Source organism: Ictalurus furcatus, chromosome 6, assembly GCF_023375685.1.
Source record: "Ictalurus furcatus strain D&B chromosome 6, Billie_1.0, whole genome shotgun sequence".
Lineage (NCBI taxonomy): Eukaryota > Metazoa > Chordata > Actinopteri > Siluriformes > Ictaluridae > Ictalurus > Ictalurus furcatus.
The window spans coordinates 3,172,366-3,192,028 of record NC_071260.1 but is presented as its reverse complement, the minus strand read 5'-3'; the positions used below and the strand labels follow the sequence as shown (position 1 = coordinate 3,192,028).

Sequence of the window (19,663 nt, the reverse complement as noted above, 5' to 3'; positions counted from 1 at the left end):
GAGGTCTCCAGTTCAGATCCTTATGATGCCACAGTCATCTGTGGTTGGGAGGCTAGGGAGCAAAATTGGCCTTGGCGCCTTGGTAGGCGGGGCATACTCTTTCTCCCCGGTCAGTCACAGAGTATGTGAGCTCATGTACGTGGACAACAGTAGATAACGCGTTCCTCCGAAAGTGTTACGCTGCCCTGTGACACAGCATGAGCAGCAGTAGGAAAAATCTTCACATGTTTTAGAGGAAACACGTCGAAGACTTCTTCATCCTCCCCGCTTGGTAGCTGTGGTGTGATAGGAGAGATCTGGGTGATGGGTGGGAACTGAGAGATGACCAAATTGGGGATGAAATGCATAAATTACATAGAATAATGTACAATCATCTCTGGATTTTGGAGATAACTAGTGCTATTTGTTGCATACACTTACTTTGTGTATTAATTTACTCATTCCAATTATTATTATTGTTATTATTATTATGTATTTCTATAGATATTATTATTAAAATATATTATAGATGTCACTTTTCCCCTTTCAGATGTCCATTGGTAAAACTTTCCCACCTTTAGACTCACAGTACCTTTTATTTTTAAGAACTTCTTGCTCCCAGGTCCTACGCCCAGATTAATCACATGACAGGAAGTGAAGTAATTCATCGTTTTAGTGCGACTGATGTATCACTTTATATATGTGATGACTCTTTGGGTCATTATTACAATTATAATAATACCGCGCAGAGTTTTTCTGTTCTTTGCGTTCAAATCATACTCATAACGTATACATTTTTTTCATGTACTGCTCAGTCTAATGCAAGTATTTGCATGAATACGCCAGTCTTCAGTTATATTTTTCTTTAAACAGCAGGAACATTTAAGGAGAATGAAGAAGCGGTTTGAGGACACACTCGAGCTCAGATGTCCCGCATGATCACAAATATCCATAGTGAGCTATTGTCTATGAGTTGATTTGCACTAGTCTTAATTAGGATGAAATGGATTTTTTTTTTAACTGTATAAATAAAAATGTGATTGTTTAATTAGGAGAAACATTTAAAACACTGATTTCATTTTACTTATAGTTTGTCAGAAAAAAAAATTAACTATGTGTATGAATATAGACATTTCATAGACATATACACTGGATGCTTCAATTATTCTTATTTTTTCTTCCATTATCTATTGCAGATAAATGAGTCAGCTCACCTGCCACCGTGTGTTCATCATGAGAACTACACCATTACTTTTGTATAAACTGAATATGTTTTTTGGAATATTAAAAACACACATTTTTAATAATCTATCAATGCACTTATCCTGATTTTGCTGAACACACAAAGGCAGAGTTTAAAGTCAATTTAATTGGACGATGGACAATACCATATATTTTCTTCGTCTTCTTCTTCTTCTTCTATACCACCACCACCACCACCAACAATAATGATAATAAAGTTTTAAATTATCTATATAAATAATTATATTTCTATGTTTACTATCGGAAAGGGTTCAAACTAGAACCTATTTTGATGACAAGAACCCTTACTACTAGACCGTCGAAGGACCCGTTATTCTATCAGTCTTTCACACTAAAGCCTGAGCAATGTGACCACGGTAACCTTTGCTATTTTCAGCGCTCATGTAGTGGGCAAATGGAACACATTCCAACGTGAACGTCCTTCAAGAGACAGAAGAACATCCCATCTGCATCTGCCAATGCTTATTCCATCTTTTCTCTAACAGTCATATGTCTGAGAATAGACAGGGAGCTCACGGAGTCTGATACATCATCTTATGGCTGTGGTTTCTCACCTCAGTGAGTACTGTGAGCCGGGGGCCGAGATGTAGAACTTTATCCCTGAAAAGACTGAACAGAAAAACTACCAATAATAATTATTTATACATTTATTTACATTTTTATTTATGGCATTTGGCAGGCGCCCCTATCCAGAGCGACTTACAGAAGTGCTTTGAAGTCTCGTTTAATAAATATATCCTGATACTGGTTCAATAGGTCACGGACTAAGAATCCCATCAGTCTAAAAACACAGTTGGGGACGTGATATAGTAAGAAAAGCACACAGACAACACATTTTATTTTAAAAGTACTAATATAAGTACTTTAGGAAGAGGTAGGTTTGAAGACCGCCAGTGACTCAGCTGTTCGGACGTCTTGGGGAAGTTCATTCCACCACATAGGTGCCAGAACAGAGAAGAGTCTTGATGCAGGTTTCCTTGTACCCTGAGAGGTGGTGGGACCAGTCTAGAGGATTTGAGGGATTGTGGTGCAGTGCGGGATGTGATGAGTACTTTGAGGGAAGTGGGTGATGGTCCGTTTTTTGGCTATGTAGGCAAGCATCAGTGTTTTAAATCTGATGCAGCGGCTACAGGAAGCCACTGGAGGGAGCGTACCAATGGGGTGGTGTGGGAGATCTCCTTGCAGAGGTCACTCAGAGGAAGACCTGCCAGGACGGGGGTGCGGTAATCCAGTCAACGGACTGAACAAGAAAACCTGAGTGGCCTGTGTGGTTAGAAATGGACGGATCCTTCTGATGTTGTAAAGGAGAAATCGTCCTGAGCGTGTCAGATTAGCGATGCGAGAGGAAAAGGACAGTTGATTGCCGATGGTTAAAACAAAGTTACGTGCAGTAACTGAAGATGAGATCAGAGAGTTGTTTAGGGAGATCACAAGATCGTGACATGGGGATAAATCACCTGGGATGAATAGCGGTTCAGTTTTGCTGGGATTAAATTTCAGATCATGAGCTGCCAATCGTGTATCTGCTGACTGCAGTTCACCAGTATATTTTCAGTGCGTACATAACGTTAGCTACTTAAGTCCGTGGTGATCTACCAGCTAAGGATCCCGTGGTCTCTCGGGAGTTCGATTCCCGGGCAGGGAACCAACCTGGCCACTAGGCGTAGCACTCAGTGCCGGTCCCAAGCCCAGATAAAATGGGAAGGTTGTGTCAGGAAGGGTATCCGGCATGAAACCAGTGTCAAATCGAATACATAGACCAATGATCTGCTGTTGCGACCCTTACCGGGAGCAGCTGAAAGACCAACAACATTATATTACTTATTTATACTTACATTCCATTGATTAACATGATGGATTAGCCAGTGTCGGCTAGCTAGCAAATAGTAGCTCAGTCAGTCAGGACTAAAATTCTTTCCTGACAATCTTAACATCAATATGTGTAGCCTATGCAAATGATATGACTACACTCAAGCATTTCACCTATCGATTCAGAAATAATGCTGTATTTATAGCGTTGAGGTAACGTTCTATTCGCCATCTTAAGTTCAGGTAATATCCCTCGGCATGAGAATGACTAATACGGGTGGGCGAGAGGTGGGTAGGGTATAGTGTGCATGCTCTGATTTCAATGTCTCTTCAAGGTGACTTTCAACTTGACCAAATTTAGGCTTCAAACCCATAAACGGGAGTCAATGGCACCAAATATATATATATATATATATATATATATATATATAGTCATTCAAAAGTCTTAAGTTAAATGTATTTCATTGTTCTACTGCAGATGTTTAGTTCTGTTTAGAATTAAACGCTTGAAAAAAGCAAAATTATCTGCACTTATGTAACAATTACATAAATTTGCCTTTATTGAAGATATTTTCACTCGCTAAGATATATATATTTTTTTGCAATGTAGACCACTACACCTCATTGTACTGTAAATTCTTTTAACAATTAAACTCCGGAGCAATGTTCAAAATGGCCGTGTTTGCCGATTGTGTGATTGTTCCTGGGCTGTGCCGGCAGCGTTTAATGGTGGAGTGGGATTAGTGAGTGTACAGGAGAATGCTGAGCATGGTGGGAATACTGTGCTGGATTCAGCAGTCTGTCTGAAGGTGTGGGTTAGGCGTGAATAATGTGGCCTGGCACCAGATTACACACACACACACACACACACACACACACACACACACACACACAGAGAGAGAGAAATGATCTGTTCACTGATGAAAAGCAGGGTCCCTAATGCAGAGCTCCAGACAGGGAGGAAGCTTCAAATATCCGAGACTATTGCTATCAATCAGTTATATGAGGAGTTACTGTTAACACCCAGAATTGATTTTTTTCCCCCCTACCACACTACCATTTCAGAGGAACTGCTCTGATGGTAACTGATCCACCACCCAAATGATATCTGGTCCATCTACATTAATGAAGAGGAAAGAGGGAGGCCAACAAACTATAGAGCACCAGATGCACCAAAGTCAAAAACCGTATACATACAAACTGACACCTATATGGATGGATGATGTACCGAATAAAATAGCCAACGTCTATGGCTGCATACTGTAGTAAGTGTACCTAATAAAGTGGCAACTCAGTGTATTTATTCTAGTAAAGATACATGCAGGTGGTTGTTCCATGAAAGTGAGAGCGCAATGCTTTTGCTATTATTTTTTTGTTGTTGCTGTTTTTGTTTTATAACATAGCTTATCTGTTCTCTGCGCTTAACATAATAAACCGAAAGAAAGAAAAATGATAAAAATACAATGGATTGCCATTTTATTAGGTACACTCACCTAACTTCACCAGGAGACGCGGACAGGTAATTGACAAACGATTAATGAAATACTTTATTTATCTGTTGTGTATGAAATATAAGTTAACACTTTATATGGTAAGTAAGTAAGTAAGTACGTAAGTAAGTAAATGACCAGTAAGTTAAGTATATCACTGCTGGAAAGTGGAGAATTAATGAACATTTCAAACAAAAACAAGGAATTCATAAAGATGACTCAAACACACAACAAACAAACAAACAAACAAACAAAATAGCAGCAACACCAATATTAACAACAATATAATGATTAATATCCTCACCATAACCACCATCGATAATAATAATAATAATAATAATAATAATGCCAGGAAATGGCAAGAAGAAGATAGTCTTGTAGTTTTGAATAAAAAAAAAAACTACTACTACTATTACTACTACTACTACTACTAATAATGTCTGGCACACTTTTTCTTTTTATGTTTTAATTTATTTATTCATTTTCATATGATTCATTTACATGTGATTCATTTACATGTGATTCATTTTCATGTGATTCATATTCATGTGATTCATTTACCTTTTCTCTTCTCTCCTCCCTTCCCTTTCCCAAATATTTCATTGAGAAGAAGAAAAAAACCCAAAAACAACAACAACAAAAAAAAACCAAAGGAAAACTTTTTTTTATTTATTTTATTTTTTTACTATTTATAGGATGTTTCTCCATTAACACAATATTATTCAACACTAATATCGTTAAGAAATATATAAGAATTAAACCATTTTATTCATCACACACACACACACACACACACACACACACACAGAGAGAGAGAGTTCAGGTTGCACAATTCATGCCCTACACCCTCGGTGCACGTCCCACCTTTTACGAATACTGCCGAGCGCTGATTGGCTACTGTTTCTTCTACTATTCTCTGATTGGCTGCTGGGTGCAGCCCATGCGCGAGCCCACGACACAACGTTGCCTCGTTACCTCATACATTTTCAGAGAGAACTTTAAAAAAAGAAAGAAAGAAAGAAAGAAAGAAAGAAAGAAAGGAATTAAAAGTGGGGTTGAGTAACTAAACGTATGGTTAAGTAACAATCCACCAAGTAAAGTCAGAAACAAGATCAAAATGCTGACAGTCGCTAAATGTATGAGGAATTTCTTTGCTTCAGTGGGACGGAGACCCGCGGCACGTTCCCTCAGCGTCCAGGTAACAAACTATTTCCCAACTTCTGATCCAGAGGATATCATGCCGTAGTATATTTCCATTAGTAAAGTTAAACGTGTATAATATTTGATAGACTTGCTGAAAATGCTTGCTGAAGAAGTTAGGATTAACGTAACATGAATAGTGTAGCCCCATAGCTACCTGTACCTGTCTAACTGGCTCTTTAATATTTGCATAATAATTACTACATAAAGAATTCAGGGAGCCATCCAGTTTGGTTTGTGGGTGATTTTGCATTGCATTGTGGGTTTATTTCTGTCCATTCTCCCTTGCTGTGCAGAATGGAGTTCATTCCTTATGCTACACTTTCTTGAAATAAACTTATTAATACATAACATTTTCATTCTGGACTAGACTAACAGGGTTGATGTAATATTGCATCAGTCTGCATGCCTGGGCAAATCCTCATCATGTATTACAAAATAAGTCCTGCTGAGAAGAAGAGTATATAAGTGAGTTTGGTGATCTGGTTCCACTGTGTTGCGTGCAGGCTCAGACCGCTCACCTGGTTCTTGAAGATGGCACAGTGATGAAGGGCTACTCCTTCGGCCATGGCCGGTCCACGTCCGGAGAGTTGGTCTTCAACACAGGGCTCGTGGGGTGAGGAAACTTCTACTGCTGTCATCTCCACTGACTGGAGTCCTGACACGTGACACTTAGAGAAATGTGCATGTACATTATTACTGTGAGCTTTGATATGAGTATACATTACCGATGTGGACTCTGATACGAGTATACATTACCGATATGAACTCTGATACGAGTATACATTACCGATATGAACTCTGATTTAAGTATACATTACCGATGTGAACTCTGATACGAGTATACATTACCGATATGAGCTCTGATACGAGTATACATTACCGATGTGAACTCTGATACGAGTATACATTACCGATATGAACTCTGATTTAAGTATACATTACCGATGTGAACTCTGATTTAAGTATACATTACCGATATGAACTCTGATACGAGTATACGTTACCGATATGAACTCTGATACGAGTATACATTACCGATATGAACTCTGATTTAAGTATACGTTACCGATATGAACTCTGATACGAGTATACATTACCGATATGAACTCTGATTTAAGTATACATTACCGATGTGAACTCTGATTTAAGTATACATTACCGATATGAACTCTGATACGAGTATACATTACCGATATGAACTCTGATACGAGTATACATTACCGATATGAACTCTGATTTAAGTATACGTTACCGATGTGAACTCTGATTTAAGTATACATTACCGATGTGAACTCTGATACGAGTATACATTACCGATATGAACTCTGATACGAGTATACATTACCGATATGAACTCTGATACGAGTATACATTACCGATATGAACTCTGATTTAAGTATACATTACCGATATGAACTCTGATACGAGTATACATTACCGATATGAACTCTGATACGAGTATACATTACCGATATGAACTCTGATACGAGTATACATTACCGATATGAACTCTGATTTAAGTATACGTTACCGATATGAACTCTGATTTAAGTATACGTTACCGATATGAACTCTGATTTAAGTATACATTACCGATATGAACTCTGATACGAGTATACATTACCGATATGAACTCTGATACGAGTATACATTACCGATATGAACTCTGATTTAAGTATACATTACCGATATGAACTCTGATACGAGTATACATTACCGATATGAACTCTGATACGAGTATACATTACCGATATGAACTCTGATTTAAGTATACGTTACCGATATGAACTCTGATTTAAGTATACATTACCGATATGAACTCTGATACGAGTATACATTACCGATATGAACTCTGATACGAGTATACATTACCGATATGAACTCTGATTTAAGTATACGTTACCGATATGAACTCTGATTTAAGTATACATTACCGATATGAACTCTGATACGAGTATACATTACCGATATGAACTCTGATTTAAGTATACATTACCGATATGAACTCTGATACGAGTATACATTACCGATATGAACTCTGATTTAAGTATACGTTACCGATATGAACTCTGATTTAAGTATACGTTACCGATATGAACTCTGATTTAAGTATACATTACCGATATGAACTCTGATACGAGTATACGTTACCGATATGAACTCTGATACGAGTATACGTTACCGATATGAACTCTGATACGAGTATACGTTACCGATATGAACTCTGATACGAGTATACATTACCGATATGAACTCTGATTTAAGTATACATTACCGATATGAACTCTGATACGAGTATACATTACCGATATGAACTCTGATTTAAGTATACGTTACCGATATGAACTCTGATTTAAGTATACATTACCGATATGAACTCTGATACGAGTATACATTACCGATATGAACTCTGATACGAGTATACGTTACCGATATGAACTCTGATACGAGTATACATTACCGATATGAACTCTGATTTAAGTATACATTACCGATATGAACTCTGATTTAAGTATACGTTACCGATATGAACTCTGATACGAGTATACATTACCGATATGAACTCTGATACGAGTATACGTTACCGATATGAACTCTGATTTAAGTATACATTACCGATATGAACTCTGATACGAGTATACATTACCGATATGAACTCTGATTTAAGTATACATTACCGATATGAACTCTGATTTAAGTATACGTTACCGATATGAACTCTGATACGAGTATACGTTACCGATATGAACTCTGATACGAGTATACATTACCGATATGAACTCTGATACGAGTATACATTACCGATATGAACTCTGATTTAAGTATACATTACCGATATGAACTCTGATACGAGTATACATTACCGATATGAACTCTGATTTAAGTATACGTTACCGATATGAACTCTGATTTAAGTATACATTACCGATATGAACTCTGATACGAGTATACATTACCAATATGAACTCTGATACGAGTATACATTACCGATATGAACTCTGATTTAAGTATACATTACCGATATGAACTCTGATTTAAGTATGCAGTACTAATATTATTTCTTACATCAGTGTACGCTCCTGATTTTGAAAGAAAAAATCTTCCTTTTGCATTTAGATATCCAGAGGCCCTCACAGACCCCAGCTACAGAGGTCAGATTCTTACACTTACCTACCCCATTGTGGGCAACTACGGCGTCCCTGATACGCAGGAGCTTGACGAAATGGGACTGAGAAAGAACGCCGAGTCGGATCGCGTCCAGGTGACCGTACCGCCGTGTGATGGCATCACATAGTGCTGCTAATCTATTTATTATGATATTATCGCTATTAGTTAAAGCTGCAGTACTGAGCTTTTAGCCCGTCTATCGCCATCTCTGTCCGAAACATGAAATCGCAACATACTTGCCGAGTTATCTATTTATTTATTCATTTATTTATATTTTTACGTGGGTTGTCCTGCGGCGCCGCTCCTCTGCGCGGATGAATCCGATGGCCTGAGGTGTTACGTACTTGACGGTTTGAGTGAAATGTACTGAAATAACATCAAAATGAATATACTCTCAAATAAATGAAACACAAATAACAAAATAAATAGCTATGAATTTGCTGCATTTAGAAAGCGAACGGTACTCGCGTGCACATTAGCGGCTTTCGGTGTCGCAGTCGTCACAGGTAGCTTCGGAACAGTACAATGACGGCGTGTTAGCAACTTGGAATCACGTTTTGCTCCATCAACGTTATGACACGTAGTAATATCGCTCCTGTCACTAGTCTCCTTGTGATTTCTCGCCTGTATAACACAGGAACATTCTCGTTTCCTCACTAAGAGCATGTGAAGATCTGTATAATGTCCTCTATATAATATCCGACTGAGTGTGTGTGTGTGATGTGTTTGCAGGTATCAGGGCTACTGGTGCAGGACTACAGTCACGACTACAGCCACTGGACCTCGGTGAAGTCTCTGGCACAGTGGCTGCAGGACGAGAAGGTACTGGGACCGACCGTAACGTTTAGTCTGAGATGCCTGCGCTAATCTCGTGCCGTTCATAGCTTATTATATTTTCATTCCTCCAGCTTTTATATATATATGTAAATTATATATACCTTGCTGTGCATCACATGGGTGATGGATCTGTTGTTTTATTAGTTATCGATCACCCTTCTAGACCTTCTAGACCATTAACTGAATATGTATATATGTTAATTACCGGTGATGTCAACATCCAATGGAAAAAGCCTTCACAAATGCACACAAAGCCTCCTGGTTCACTAAGCTATCTATGTATAAAACCAACTTGAATACACACTACCGGTCAAAAGTTTGTGGACACTCGACTGAAATGTTTCTCCTGATCTTATAAAACCTTTTGATGTGAAGGTGTGTGATTAAATGTTTGAAATCCGTGTTGTAGACCAAAAATGTAATAATCCTGCTGTCGTATTCATTTCTTTCATTAGAAAACGAACATTTTATTTACCAAAAAAAAAAAAAAAAAATCTTTTTTTTTTTTTAAATGGACGACCCGGAGCGAAATATTCCGATAAGCGTCCGGCGTAGGTGGGAACTCCTTTAATACTGTTTAAAAAGCATCTCAGGAGGATTCCTCAAGAAACCGGGGGAGAAAACGCCAAGAATACATTTCTGGAAACTCTAGGCGGAAACGGCGTCTACGTTCAAGATGATAAAATATGAAACTATTTTGATTTATTTTGGATTTTTTTTCCCCCCATAGTTCCATTTGTGTTATTCCAGAGTTTTGATGACTTTCTTCTTCTTCTTCTTCTTCTTATTATTCTAAAATGTGGCGGGGAAAAAAATCTAAATAAATTGATTTTATCTCGATTCTTCTGTTTATTCTGTTTGACTTGCTTAGGCTTTGTATTTCTTTTATTTCTCTCATCGCTCGTTTTGATTTATTCTTACCGTTGATTTTGTTTTCCCGTCTCTAGTGTATACGTCTGTATGTAAACATTGTTTTGAAAGGTGCTATATAAATAAAGCTTTACTTTCTTACTTCCTCACGCTAGGTTCCAGCTTTATACGGCGTGGACACCAGGATGCTGACCAAAATCATCCGAGACAAGGTAGGCCACTTTGGTCGTCTCTGTAGACAGGGCGATTACACCGATGAACGATCATGTTTACACGGAACGATGCAGAAAAAGAAAAAGAAAAGAGGCGGACAAGGTGTGTCCGAACACAAAAGAACCGCCGCCGGAGAGAATCGTATTCTCCAGAGCAAGTCTTTGTCTGAAATAAATGAAATTTCTTGTACTACTTCTCCCCCCCCCTTACTTTTGAAGACCCCACAACCTTTCTTGAAACATGACCTGTGTTTAATCCTTTCAATCATCACCTTTCTTCAGGGAACAGTTTTGGGGAAGATTGAGTTTGAAGGGCAGCCAGTAGAAATGACTGACCCAAACGTACGAAATCTGGTGGCAGAAGTCTCGACCAAGGTAAGCAGACCCTCCCACGAGGAGCTTCACAGCAAAGTCCTACAGGCCTGCGCTACTCTTACACTGACCTCTTTATCTCTTCTCTTCCCCGCTGACGGTTTGTTTTATTTTTATTTTTTTATTAGGAAGTCCAAGTGTATGGGAAAGGCAACCCTATCAAAATCGTGGCCGTCGACTGCGGGATCAAGCACAACATCATCAGGCTGCTCGTCAAGGTGACACACACGTTACGCTAACGGGCGTCTAGCGGCGCACGAGCCCCGCCTAAATCAGTCGTAAAGTTGAATTTATACGCTTCTGTACGAACCGTCGCACCGAGCACCGCCTCTGACGTGCGTGCGTCTTAACGTGTTTATTCAGCGCGGTGCCGAGGTGCATTTGGTGCCGTGGGATCAGGACCTCATGAGCCTCGAGTACGACGGCCTTTTCATCTCCAACGGCCCCGGAGACCCCGCTACGGCTGGAACTCTGATCCAGAACGTCCGCAAGGTATAAATGAGTGTCTGCATGAATAAAAACGAACAAAACAAACAAACAAACAAACAAACAAAGACATCAATGTCAATCTTTTTCCAGTCGATTGCTATTTTTATTTTTATTTTTTCAAATAATTTGGTGTTTATTTATGCAAAAGTGGTTGTAATATGTGTAAATTGGCATACTTTATAAACCCAAAAATCCAGTCTTTGGATGATTTCACTGTATTGTGTTATCCAGAGAAATCATTTTACAGAAGTTATATATACATATATATGTATATTTTACATTTTGCAGGAATGTATATATTTCATTTCTTGTTTAATCAAGAAACTACCTCGCACTCTTAGGAGCTGTGTTTTTATGCTCGTCTTAACTCGAATAATTATGGACATTTTGAGAAATTCCTCGGTAATCAGCTTTTAATTGTGAATATGGATGGTTTATAAACGAAATCGGCATGTATAATCATAATGACCCATAACTTTATATCTATAGTAGGAAACAAGTTTTTTAGGGATATATATATATGTATATACACACTGTATGACATGGTGTGCTAAATCAGTGGTTTTCAGAGTGGGGACCGCGGCCCCCTCGGGGGCCCCCAGGGGGCGCCCAGTGGGCCTCAACGATTTGGTTTGCCCATCCCTCCCACTAGTATGTTTTCTCTTTCTCACTCTCAGACAACCACACACACACACACACACACACACAATCAATTCCTAATGTAATGTAATGTAAAGATGTAAGATGTAATTATTAATAATAATAATAAAAAAAAGGGGGATATATTCAGAAGTCTGTATTTTTAATGTGTTTTAAAGACATCTTGCAAAAGGGGGGCCTCGGTCAAATGTTAATGCCATTTGGGGGGGCCTTGCCCTGGAAAAGTTTGGGAACCCCTGTGCTAAGTGGGCGGAGCTTAAGCCTTGTACAAACGTTTCAGATACTGGGTTGTAAGTGGACAAAACAGTGAAAGAAACATTTTTTTGTGACGCGTCAGGATTTCCTCATTTGTTGTCTGGTGGCTTTTCCACGTCAGGTGCTGGAGAGCGATCGTCCCGAGCCAGTGTTCGGTATCTGTATGGGGAACCAGATCACGGCTTTGGCTGCTGGCGCTCAGTCCTACAAACTGCCCATGGGGAACAGGTAACAGAAATGTTTAAGCGTGTTGCGTAGACCCAGTGAAGAAAGTGTGCAGACTACACAAAACAAGTTCTTTGTAAACGACACAGTGTTGCTCAGTAGACTGGACACTCATGTCTGTCTCTTGTCTGTACCGTACGTGTAGGGGACAGAACCAGCCGGTGCTGAACGTGACGACGGGACAAGCCTTCATCACGGCTCAGAATCACGGCTACGGAATAGACAGCGAGTCTCTGCCTCTAGGCTGGAGTCCGCTCTTCATCAACGCCAACGACGGAACCAACGAGGTCTGGTCTGCGCATTATTATCAATGCGATTTGTCTTTGAATTATGATTTGGGACGAACGGATATGTTCAGTAAAGCTAAACATACACCGCTTTTCTTTCGGCCTCAATTAGGGCATCATGCATAACACCAAGCCAATCTTCACGGCGCAGTTCCATCCGGAAGCGAAAGGTGGCCCCACTGATACAGAGGTACCTCACACGCCGATTGATTGCTTTGTTCTGTTGTAATTACATCCCGAACTTTTCATTTCATGCTCCGTGTCAGACGCGATTCAATTATGCCGCGCCTGTTCAGAGATAACACGGACGCTTCGTGCGCAGGACGTATTAACACACGCGTCTTTTATTCATTTGTCTTTCGTCTCTGTGCAGTTCCTGTTCGATGTGTTCCTGTCGCTGATAAAGAACGGGCGAAACAGCAGCATCGAGGCCGTGATGCCCAAGAAACCCGCAGTTACGCCGAGAGCCCAGGTGATGGCGCCACAGCCACACGCACACACGTACTGTACTGTAGAGGAGATCACCCGAGAGCGACAGAAATCTGGATGTAGAGCACCTTCATAGTGTACAGTTAAAACACAGAATAGATTTTAGCTTCAGATATGAATGTTTCTGGATTTTCTGAGTGAATTTTGATTTTGTCATGTCATGCCCTTTTTTTTTTTTTTGGCAGGTGTCTAAAGTGTTGGTGCTGGGCTCCGGTGGTCTGTCCATCGGCCAGGCCGGTGAGTTTGACTACTCAGGCTCGCAGGCTGTGAAAGCCATGAAGGTAAGACCTTCAAACAGAACGTGCCACACATCACAGCGAAACTCACACCTATTGCCTTCACACCTAATAGTCCGTTCGCCTACGCAAAATCGATACTTTTGGCCCGTTGGGTCCACGCCTGTTTAAAGAACCACACCGAGACGGATAACGCATCAGGGTTCTTGGGAGCTGATTAACGTCTGACCAATGGTGTATTGCACTATCCATAATTAGTGTAAACGGCTATACCAACTCGTGAGATGTGTAAATAAACGACAGTTATAGTAGGCCTTCTGTAAGTAATGATATCGCTCTATTTTTTAAATTTGTGTTTACTGTACAGCCACGTTTCCTTTAATGTGTGATTCATAACTACATCGATGTGAACCGCCCACACAATCAAACGCCGACACAGAGCACTGTTGGCATCGCCGATACGTATATAAGTATCGGGCGCATATTCCGGAACGGCGAAGGATTAGTCAGTATATCATCATAGTCGCTTTGTCCCGAAACGGTCTGCTTTCGTATATTCCAGGTCTTTTAGGATGATTTACGGGTCTAGGAGGAGTACCAGGAGCTGTGCTAGCCAGACTAATACTAATTAACGTGAATTATTTGTCGAGGAGATTTCTTAGCAGCTTTTGCTAGTTAGACCTGTTGCACTGGAGCAGAAGAAACATCCAGTACGTTACATTGCGCTCTGTCGCGCAGGAGGAGAACCTGAAGACGGTGCTGATGAACCCGAACATCGCCTCGGTGCAGACCAACGAGGTAGGGACCAAGCAGGCGGACACGGTCTACTTCCTGCCCATCACGCCAAAGTTCGTGGCAGAGGTGATCAAAACCGAGAGACCGGACAGCATCCTGCTCTCCATGGGCGGACAAACGGCGCTCAACTGCGGTGAGACCCTCGAGGATTTCGGTTTAACGAATAAAATGAGGCGAAAGGCAAACGTGAAGCGTTGTTCTGTGTGTGTGTGTGTGTGCGGTCAGGAGTGGAGCTGTTTCAGAGCGGCGTGCTGCAGCAGTACGGCGTGAAAGTTTTGGGCACGCCTGTCGAGTCCATCATCGCCACAGAGGACAGACAGCTGTTTGCCGACAAGCTGAAGGAGATCGACGAGCGGATCGCCCCCAGCGTGGCCGTGGCGTCGGTGAGACCTGCTCTCGTCTCTCTATTCGCTCGCCACGTAAACACCATATTCCCAATCACCCGCTTTTAAAGGGCGGCAGCAGAGATCTAAAATAAATCAATCAACCAATAAATAAAATGTCTGTGCGTTTACATTAATGCTCCCACGTCTAAGATTATTTATGACAATATTTAAGCACTTAAGTAATATAGACTCTACGTCCCGTTTCCCTCTCCTTATGCTACAGTAATTTAATCTAAAGGAAGCGTAACGTAGATAAGTCGAGGAACGACCGAAGGGAACCGTAACGTAAATGCAACGCTGCTTGTGAAAGGAATCCGAGAGTAATCGCAGCGATTAACGTTGTCCCGTCAGGTGCCAGACGCTCTGAAGGCGGCAGACGAAATCGGATATCCGGTGATGGTGCGTTCGGCGTATGCCCTCGGCGGCCTGGGCTCCGGACTCTGCAGTGACAAACACAAACTGGAAGAGACTGCACGCAAGGTATATCGCTTTTAACTACATCCACGATACGTTTCGGTGCTCCCGAGGTGGTTTGTAAAAAGATCACGCTCTGCTACAGGGCATTCACGTACAAATCAGGCTGTTTGGGAGATATAAGCCCCGATCGAGGTTTAGTTTTCCTTAGAAAAGTGCTGAACGCCTCGATTACTCGTGGTAATGCTGACACCACCCCCATTAGATTTCTGCTTGAAATATACCTTTAATAAGACGCGTCGTTCCAGCGGCCCCCGAGGAACGCTTGTTTCGTGAGTCCCAAGCCCGAGGACCACACTTTTTCTCCTCATTTAGCGCTCCTGCTTCTATATGACCTAATTACCGAGCCCCTGATTATCTGAGCTGGAAAGAGATGTGTAAAAAAAAATTGTGTGTGTGTGTGTGTTGTGTGGCAGGCTTTAGCCATGAGCAGACAGATCCTGGTGGAGAAGTCTCTGCTGGGCTGGAAGGAGGTGGAGTACGAGGTGGTCCGAGACGTCGCCGATAACTGCGTCACCGTCTGCAACATGGAGAACTTCGACCCCTTAGGCGTCCACACAGGTGCGACGCACTGTTTATTATCGTTTTCCATCTCGGATTATGAATGGCTGGACACAATCGTTAGGTAGCGTAAAATCGTCCCTAAAAATGATTTCAGGGTCCGAACCTATAGACCAGAGATCACTGGAAAAATCACTGTAAAGTAAAAAAGGTGAAAGCAGTAACAAGGCAAAAACCGACTCCTGAGCGTCTAAGAAATGAACAGCCGTACACAAGTAAAGCGTTACGTTAACTTCCTGGCCCGAGAGGAAACGCGCGGATGTTTCTTTGTGACTAGAATAACGGGAACCTGAGGGTTTTTCTTCACTATAAGATGAATCAGCTCCTGTTCTCCGTTCCTGTCTCAGGTGACTCCATCGTGGTGGCACCCAGCCAGACGCTGTCCAACGAGGAGTACCACATGCTGCGGGAGACGGCCATTAAAGTGGTGCGCCACCTCGGCATCGTAGGAGAATGCAACATCCAGTACGCCCTGCACCCGACATCTCTGCAGTACCGCATCATCGAGGTCAACGCCCGGCTGTCCAGAAGCTCAGCACTGGCATCCAAAGCTACGGGGTAACGCAGGGTCGACCTTTCACAGCGTTTCGTAATTACCGCTCGTCCTAAAGTCACGTCAGGGAACGTTTTCGTGTACTCCGAGTCGGATTACGCGCATGCTTCTTTATCGGTCACCTATGCATACAGTAGTTCACGCCGTTGACGTGGAAGCATCAGAGACGGTAGGGACGGAAAACGCGGACTGACGTGACAATCGTGTCATTTATTATTATTTTTTTTAATAGCTTATAAAGTCGTTAGTATTTCCTATTTAAAGATCACAATAAAGCCGTTACGAGATTATTATTAAACCCACGTCTAGACATTTCTATTCATTTCATTTCAAGCGTTACACGTGGCAGATAAGTTAGCGAATTCGACGTGTTTACTATGTTTCTAGAACGATTTCCCAAAAGGATAAAAAAATAAAATAAAATAAACTACAGAGCTCGAAATCAGTAAAAAATTACAAAAGTACATATTCACTGCTAATTATGGACCGTAGCGTAAGACGAAGTGCAGTCATGGCTTCAGGTATTTTGAGCGCCGCGCCGCGTGGCTTCTCTACGTGAACTAGACGGTCGCAGGTATCGCGGATCAAAGAGGGGGGAGAAAGGAGAGAAAGATGTCACGAGTCTCACCGACGCAACTTTCAGAAAGTTGGAACGCGAGCGATTAGCACGCCGGCTTTTGTGTTTGTCGTCGCAGAAATATTCAGAAACGACTCCTGCCAGAAATGTTGGAACACGTTCGGATGCCAGACTTTGCAGAAAAACGCCCGCCCACCGCTCAGGCTGTTCGGTGCGAAACGAATCCGTATATTTAGAAAGGCATTTGAAAGTCAAACTGCTTAGAAGAGAACACAAAATCGCATGGAATGAAACAATGGGGTTTTTTTTTTTCTTGCTTATTTGGAAAGTGTGAAAGAGAGAGAGAGAGAGAGAGTTTGTCTTAGAGTCTCACAAGCTTAAAGAGACGTTTAAATGATGTTACGAGAAGGTACGATAAATTACGATTATTCACGTGCACAAGTTTCGGCTTCCGCCATTCATTAAACGTAACTGAGTCGTTAGTAAAGTTAGCTAGCTTGCTAATGTACGATTTAAAAAAAAAAAAAGAAAATTTTTTTTTTGTTTAGTAGTTTCTGACCAATCACAGCGCACTCGGACACGTTTCGACACGTTTCGATGTACATGCGTATGTATTTTGAGTCGCGTAAAGGACTACACATGGCGCCGGATTGTCCGTTCCGATTGGTCGGAGACGGTCGGTTCACGTTTCCGTTGATACGCTCGTCCGAACACGTTATCGTTTTTCACTCTGTTGCGAGACGCGCGAGTTCGTCCGCACGGAAGGAGACGCCAGCGCCAGCGCTCCGTAACGGTCCGAGGTAGAGCGGAGACTTTGCGACGTTTTTACGAGTTTACGTTTTTCTCGGTAACGCGGCGAGCTGCGATTTGGTCTTATTAACTTCGAGAGAGAGAGAGAAGAAAGAGAGGCGGGTAAAGCGAGCGACGGCAGGAACTGCGGGAGAACGGGAACGTCGGACTTAACTGTAAACGGATAAGAAGTGTTGCGTGTTTAAGATGCGCTGTTATTCTAGAACAATCATCTCCCTGTAACAGCACGCGAGCGGTGTGGAAAGAAGTGGATATTTGTTCCTAAATAATCGGCGCTGTGATCCATCTGACAGTAAAGTGAATGAACACTGCTGCGTCTGCGTCTTGCCTCAGGTACCCGCTGGCGTTCGTAGCAGCGAAGCTGGCCCTGGGCATTCCTCTGCCCGAGATTAAGAACGCGGTGTCTGGAAAGACCACGGCCTGCTTCGAGCCCAGTCTCGACTACATTGTGACGAAGGTCCCTCGCTGGGATCTGGACCGCTTCCAGGGCATGTCACAGGAGATCGGCAGTGCCATGAAGAGCGTAGGAGAGGTGAGAGACTCCAGGTCTCCAGACCTACTCACGCAGGCACACACACACACACACACACACACACACACACACACACAGTCTGCTGAGCTTCTGTTCTAGTGACCGGAAGGTTGGGAGTTCAGATCCCGGCTGTTCTCACACTGTTGGGTTCCTGAGAAGTGTGAATAGATCCAGGAGGTTCTAAACGTGTTGTTCTACACCAACATCATTCTCTGACTCTCTTCTCCTCTCCTTCTCCTCTCCTCTCTTCTCTTCTCCTCTCCTCTCCTCTTCTTTTCTCTCTTCTCTTCCCCTCTTCTCTCCTCTTCTCTTCTCCTCTTCTCTCCTCACTTGTTCTCTCCTCTTCTTTTCTCTCCTCTCTTCTCCTCTTCTCTCCTCTCTTCTTCTCTCCTCTCCTCTTCTCTCCTCTCCTCTCCTCTCTTCTTCTCTCCTTTTCTCTCCTCTCCTCTCCTCATTTCTCTTCTCCTGTCCTCTCTTCTCCTCTCCTCTCCTCTTCTTTTCTTTTCTTTCCTCTCCTCTTATCTCCTCTTCTCTTCTCTTCTCCTCTTCTCCCCTCACTTCTTCTCTCCTCTTCTCTCCTCTCCTCTCTTCTTCTCTCCTTTTCTCTCCTCTCCTCTTCTGTTCTCTTCTCTTCCCCTCTTCTCTCTTCTCTTCTCTCCTCTTTTCTTCTCTTCTCTTCTCTTCTCTTGTCTCCTCACTTCTCTCCTCTCCTCTTCTCCTCTTCTTCTCTCCTCTCCTCTCTTCTTCTCTCCTCTAATCTTATCTCCTCTTCTCTCCTCTCCTCTCCTCTCATCTCTTCTTCTCTCTTCTCCTCTTCTTCTCTCTTCTCCTCTTCTCCCCTCTCCTCTCCTCTCCTCTCCTCTCAGGTAATGGCAGTGGGTCGTACCTTCGAAGAGAGCATCCAGAAGGCGTTGCGGATGTGCCACCCCTCCGTGGACGGCTTTGTGCCCCACCTGCCCCTGAAGCGACCCTGGAGCGGGCAGCACGACCTGCACCAGGAGCTCGCTGTTCCCTCCAGCACTCGCATTTTCTCCCTGGCCAAGGTAGCGCTCCGGACTCGCGCGCTGCTCAATAACTCTCGCACATTTATATTCAGGTTTATTCTGGTTCGACTGGTGTAGGCGGCTCAGC

The 19,663-nt window shown here is 42.2% G+C and overlaps 1 protein-coding gene across 3 annotated transcripts in view; it reads left to right on the top strand.

Moving 5' to 3' along the window:
• The first annotated feature begins 5,385 nt into the window (after positions 1-5,385).
• Positions 5,386-19,663, top strand: part of cps1 (carbamoyl-phosphate synthase 1, mitochondrial) — a 54,541-nt gene continuing 40,263 nt past the window's right edge. For all 3 annotated transcript variants that reach the window (XR_008386084.1, XM_053626227.1, XM_053626226.1), the window contains exons 1-20: positions 5,386-5,739; positions 6,248-6,357; positions 8,862-9,006; positions 9,645-9,734; positions 10,775-10,831; positions 11,114-11,206; positions 11,332-11,421; positions 11,567-11,695; positions 12,729-12,835; positions 12,978-13,119; positions 13,232-13,309; positions 13,493-13,591; positions 13,794-13,889; positions 14,583-14,772; positions 14,865-15,022; positions 15,377-15,505; positions 15,916-16,060; positions 16,408-16,618; positions 18,334-18,532; positions 19,399-19,575. Coding sequence is in view for 2 of the 3 variants with exons in the window: in XM_053626227.1 (XP_053482202.1) it covers positions 5,659-5,739; positions 6,248-6,357; positions 8,862-9,006; positions 9,645-9,734; positions 10,775-10,831; positions 11,114-11,206; positions 11,332-11,421; positions 11,567-11,695; positions 12,729-12,835; positions 12,978-13,119; positions 13,232-13,309; positions 13,493-13,591; positions 13,794-13,889; positions 14,583-14,772; positions 14,865-15,022; positions 15,377-15,505; positions 15,916-16,060; positions 16,408-16,618; positions 18,334-18,532; positions 19,399-19,575 (2,526 nt within the window). In the remaining variant the exon portion in view is untranslated. The remainder of the gene's footprint in view (positions 5,740-6,247; positions 6,358-8,861; positions 9,007-9,644; positions 9,735-10,774; positions 10,832-11,113; positions 11,207-11,331; positions 11,422-11,566; positions 11,696-12,728; positions 12,836-12,977; positions 13,120-13,231; positions 13,310-13,492; positions 13,592-13,793; positions 13,890-14,582; positions 14,773-14,864; positions 15,023-15,376; positions 15,506-15,915; positions 16,061-16,407; positions 16,619-18,333; positions 18,533-19,398; positions 19,576-19,663) is intronic.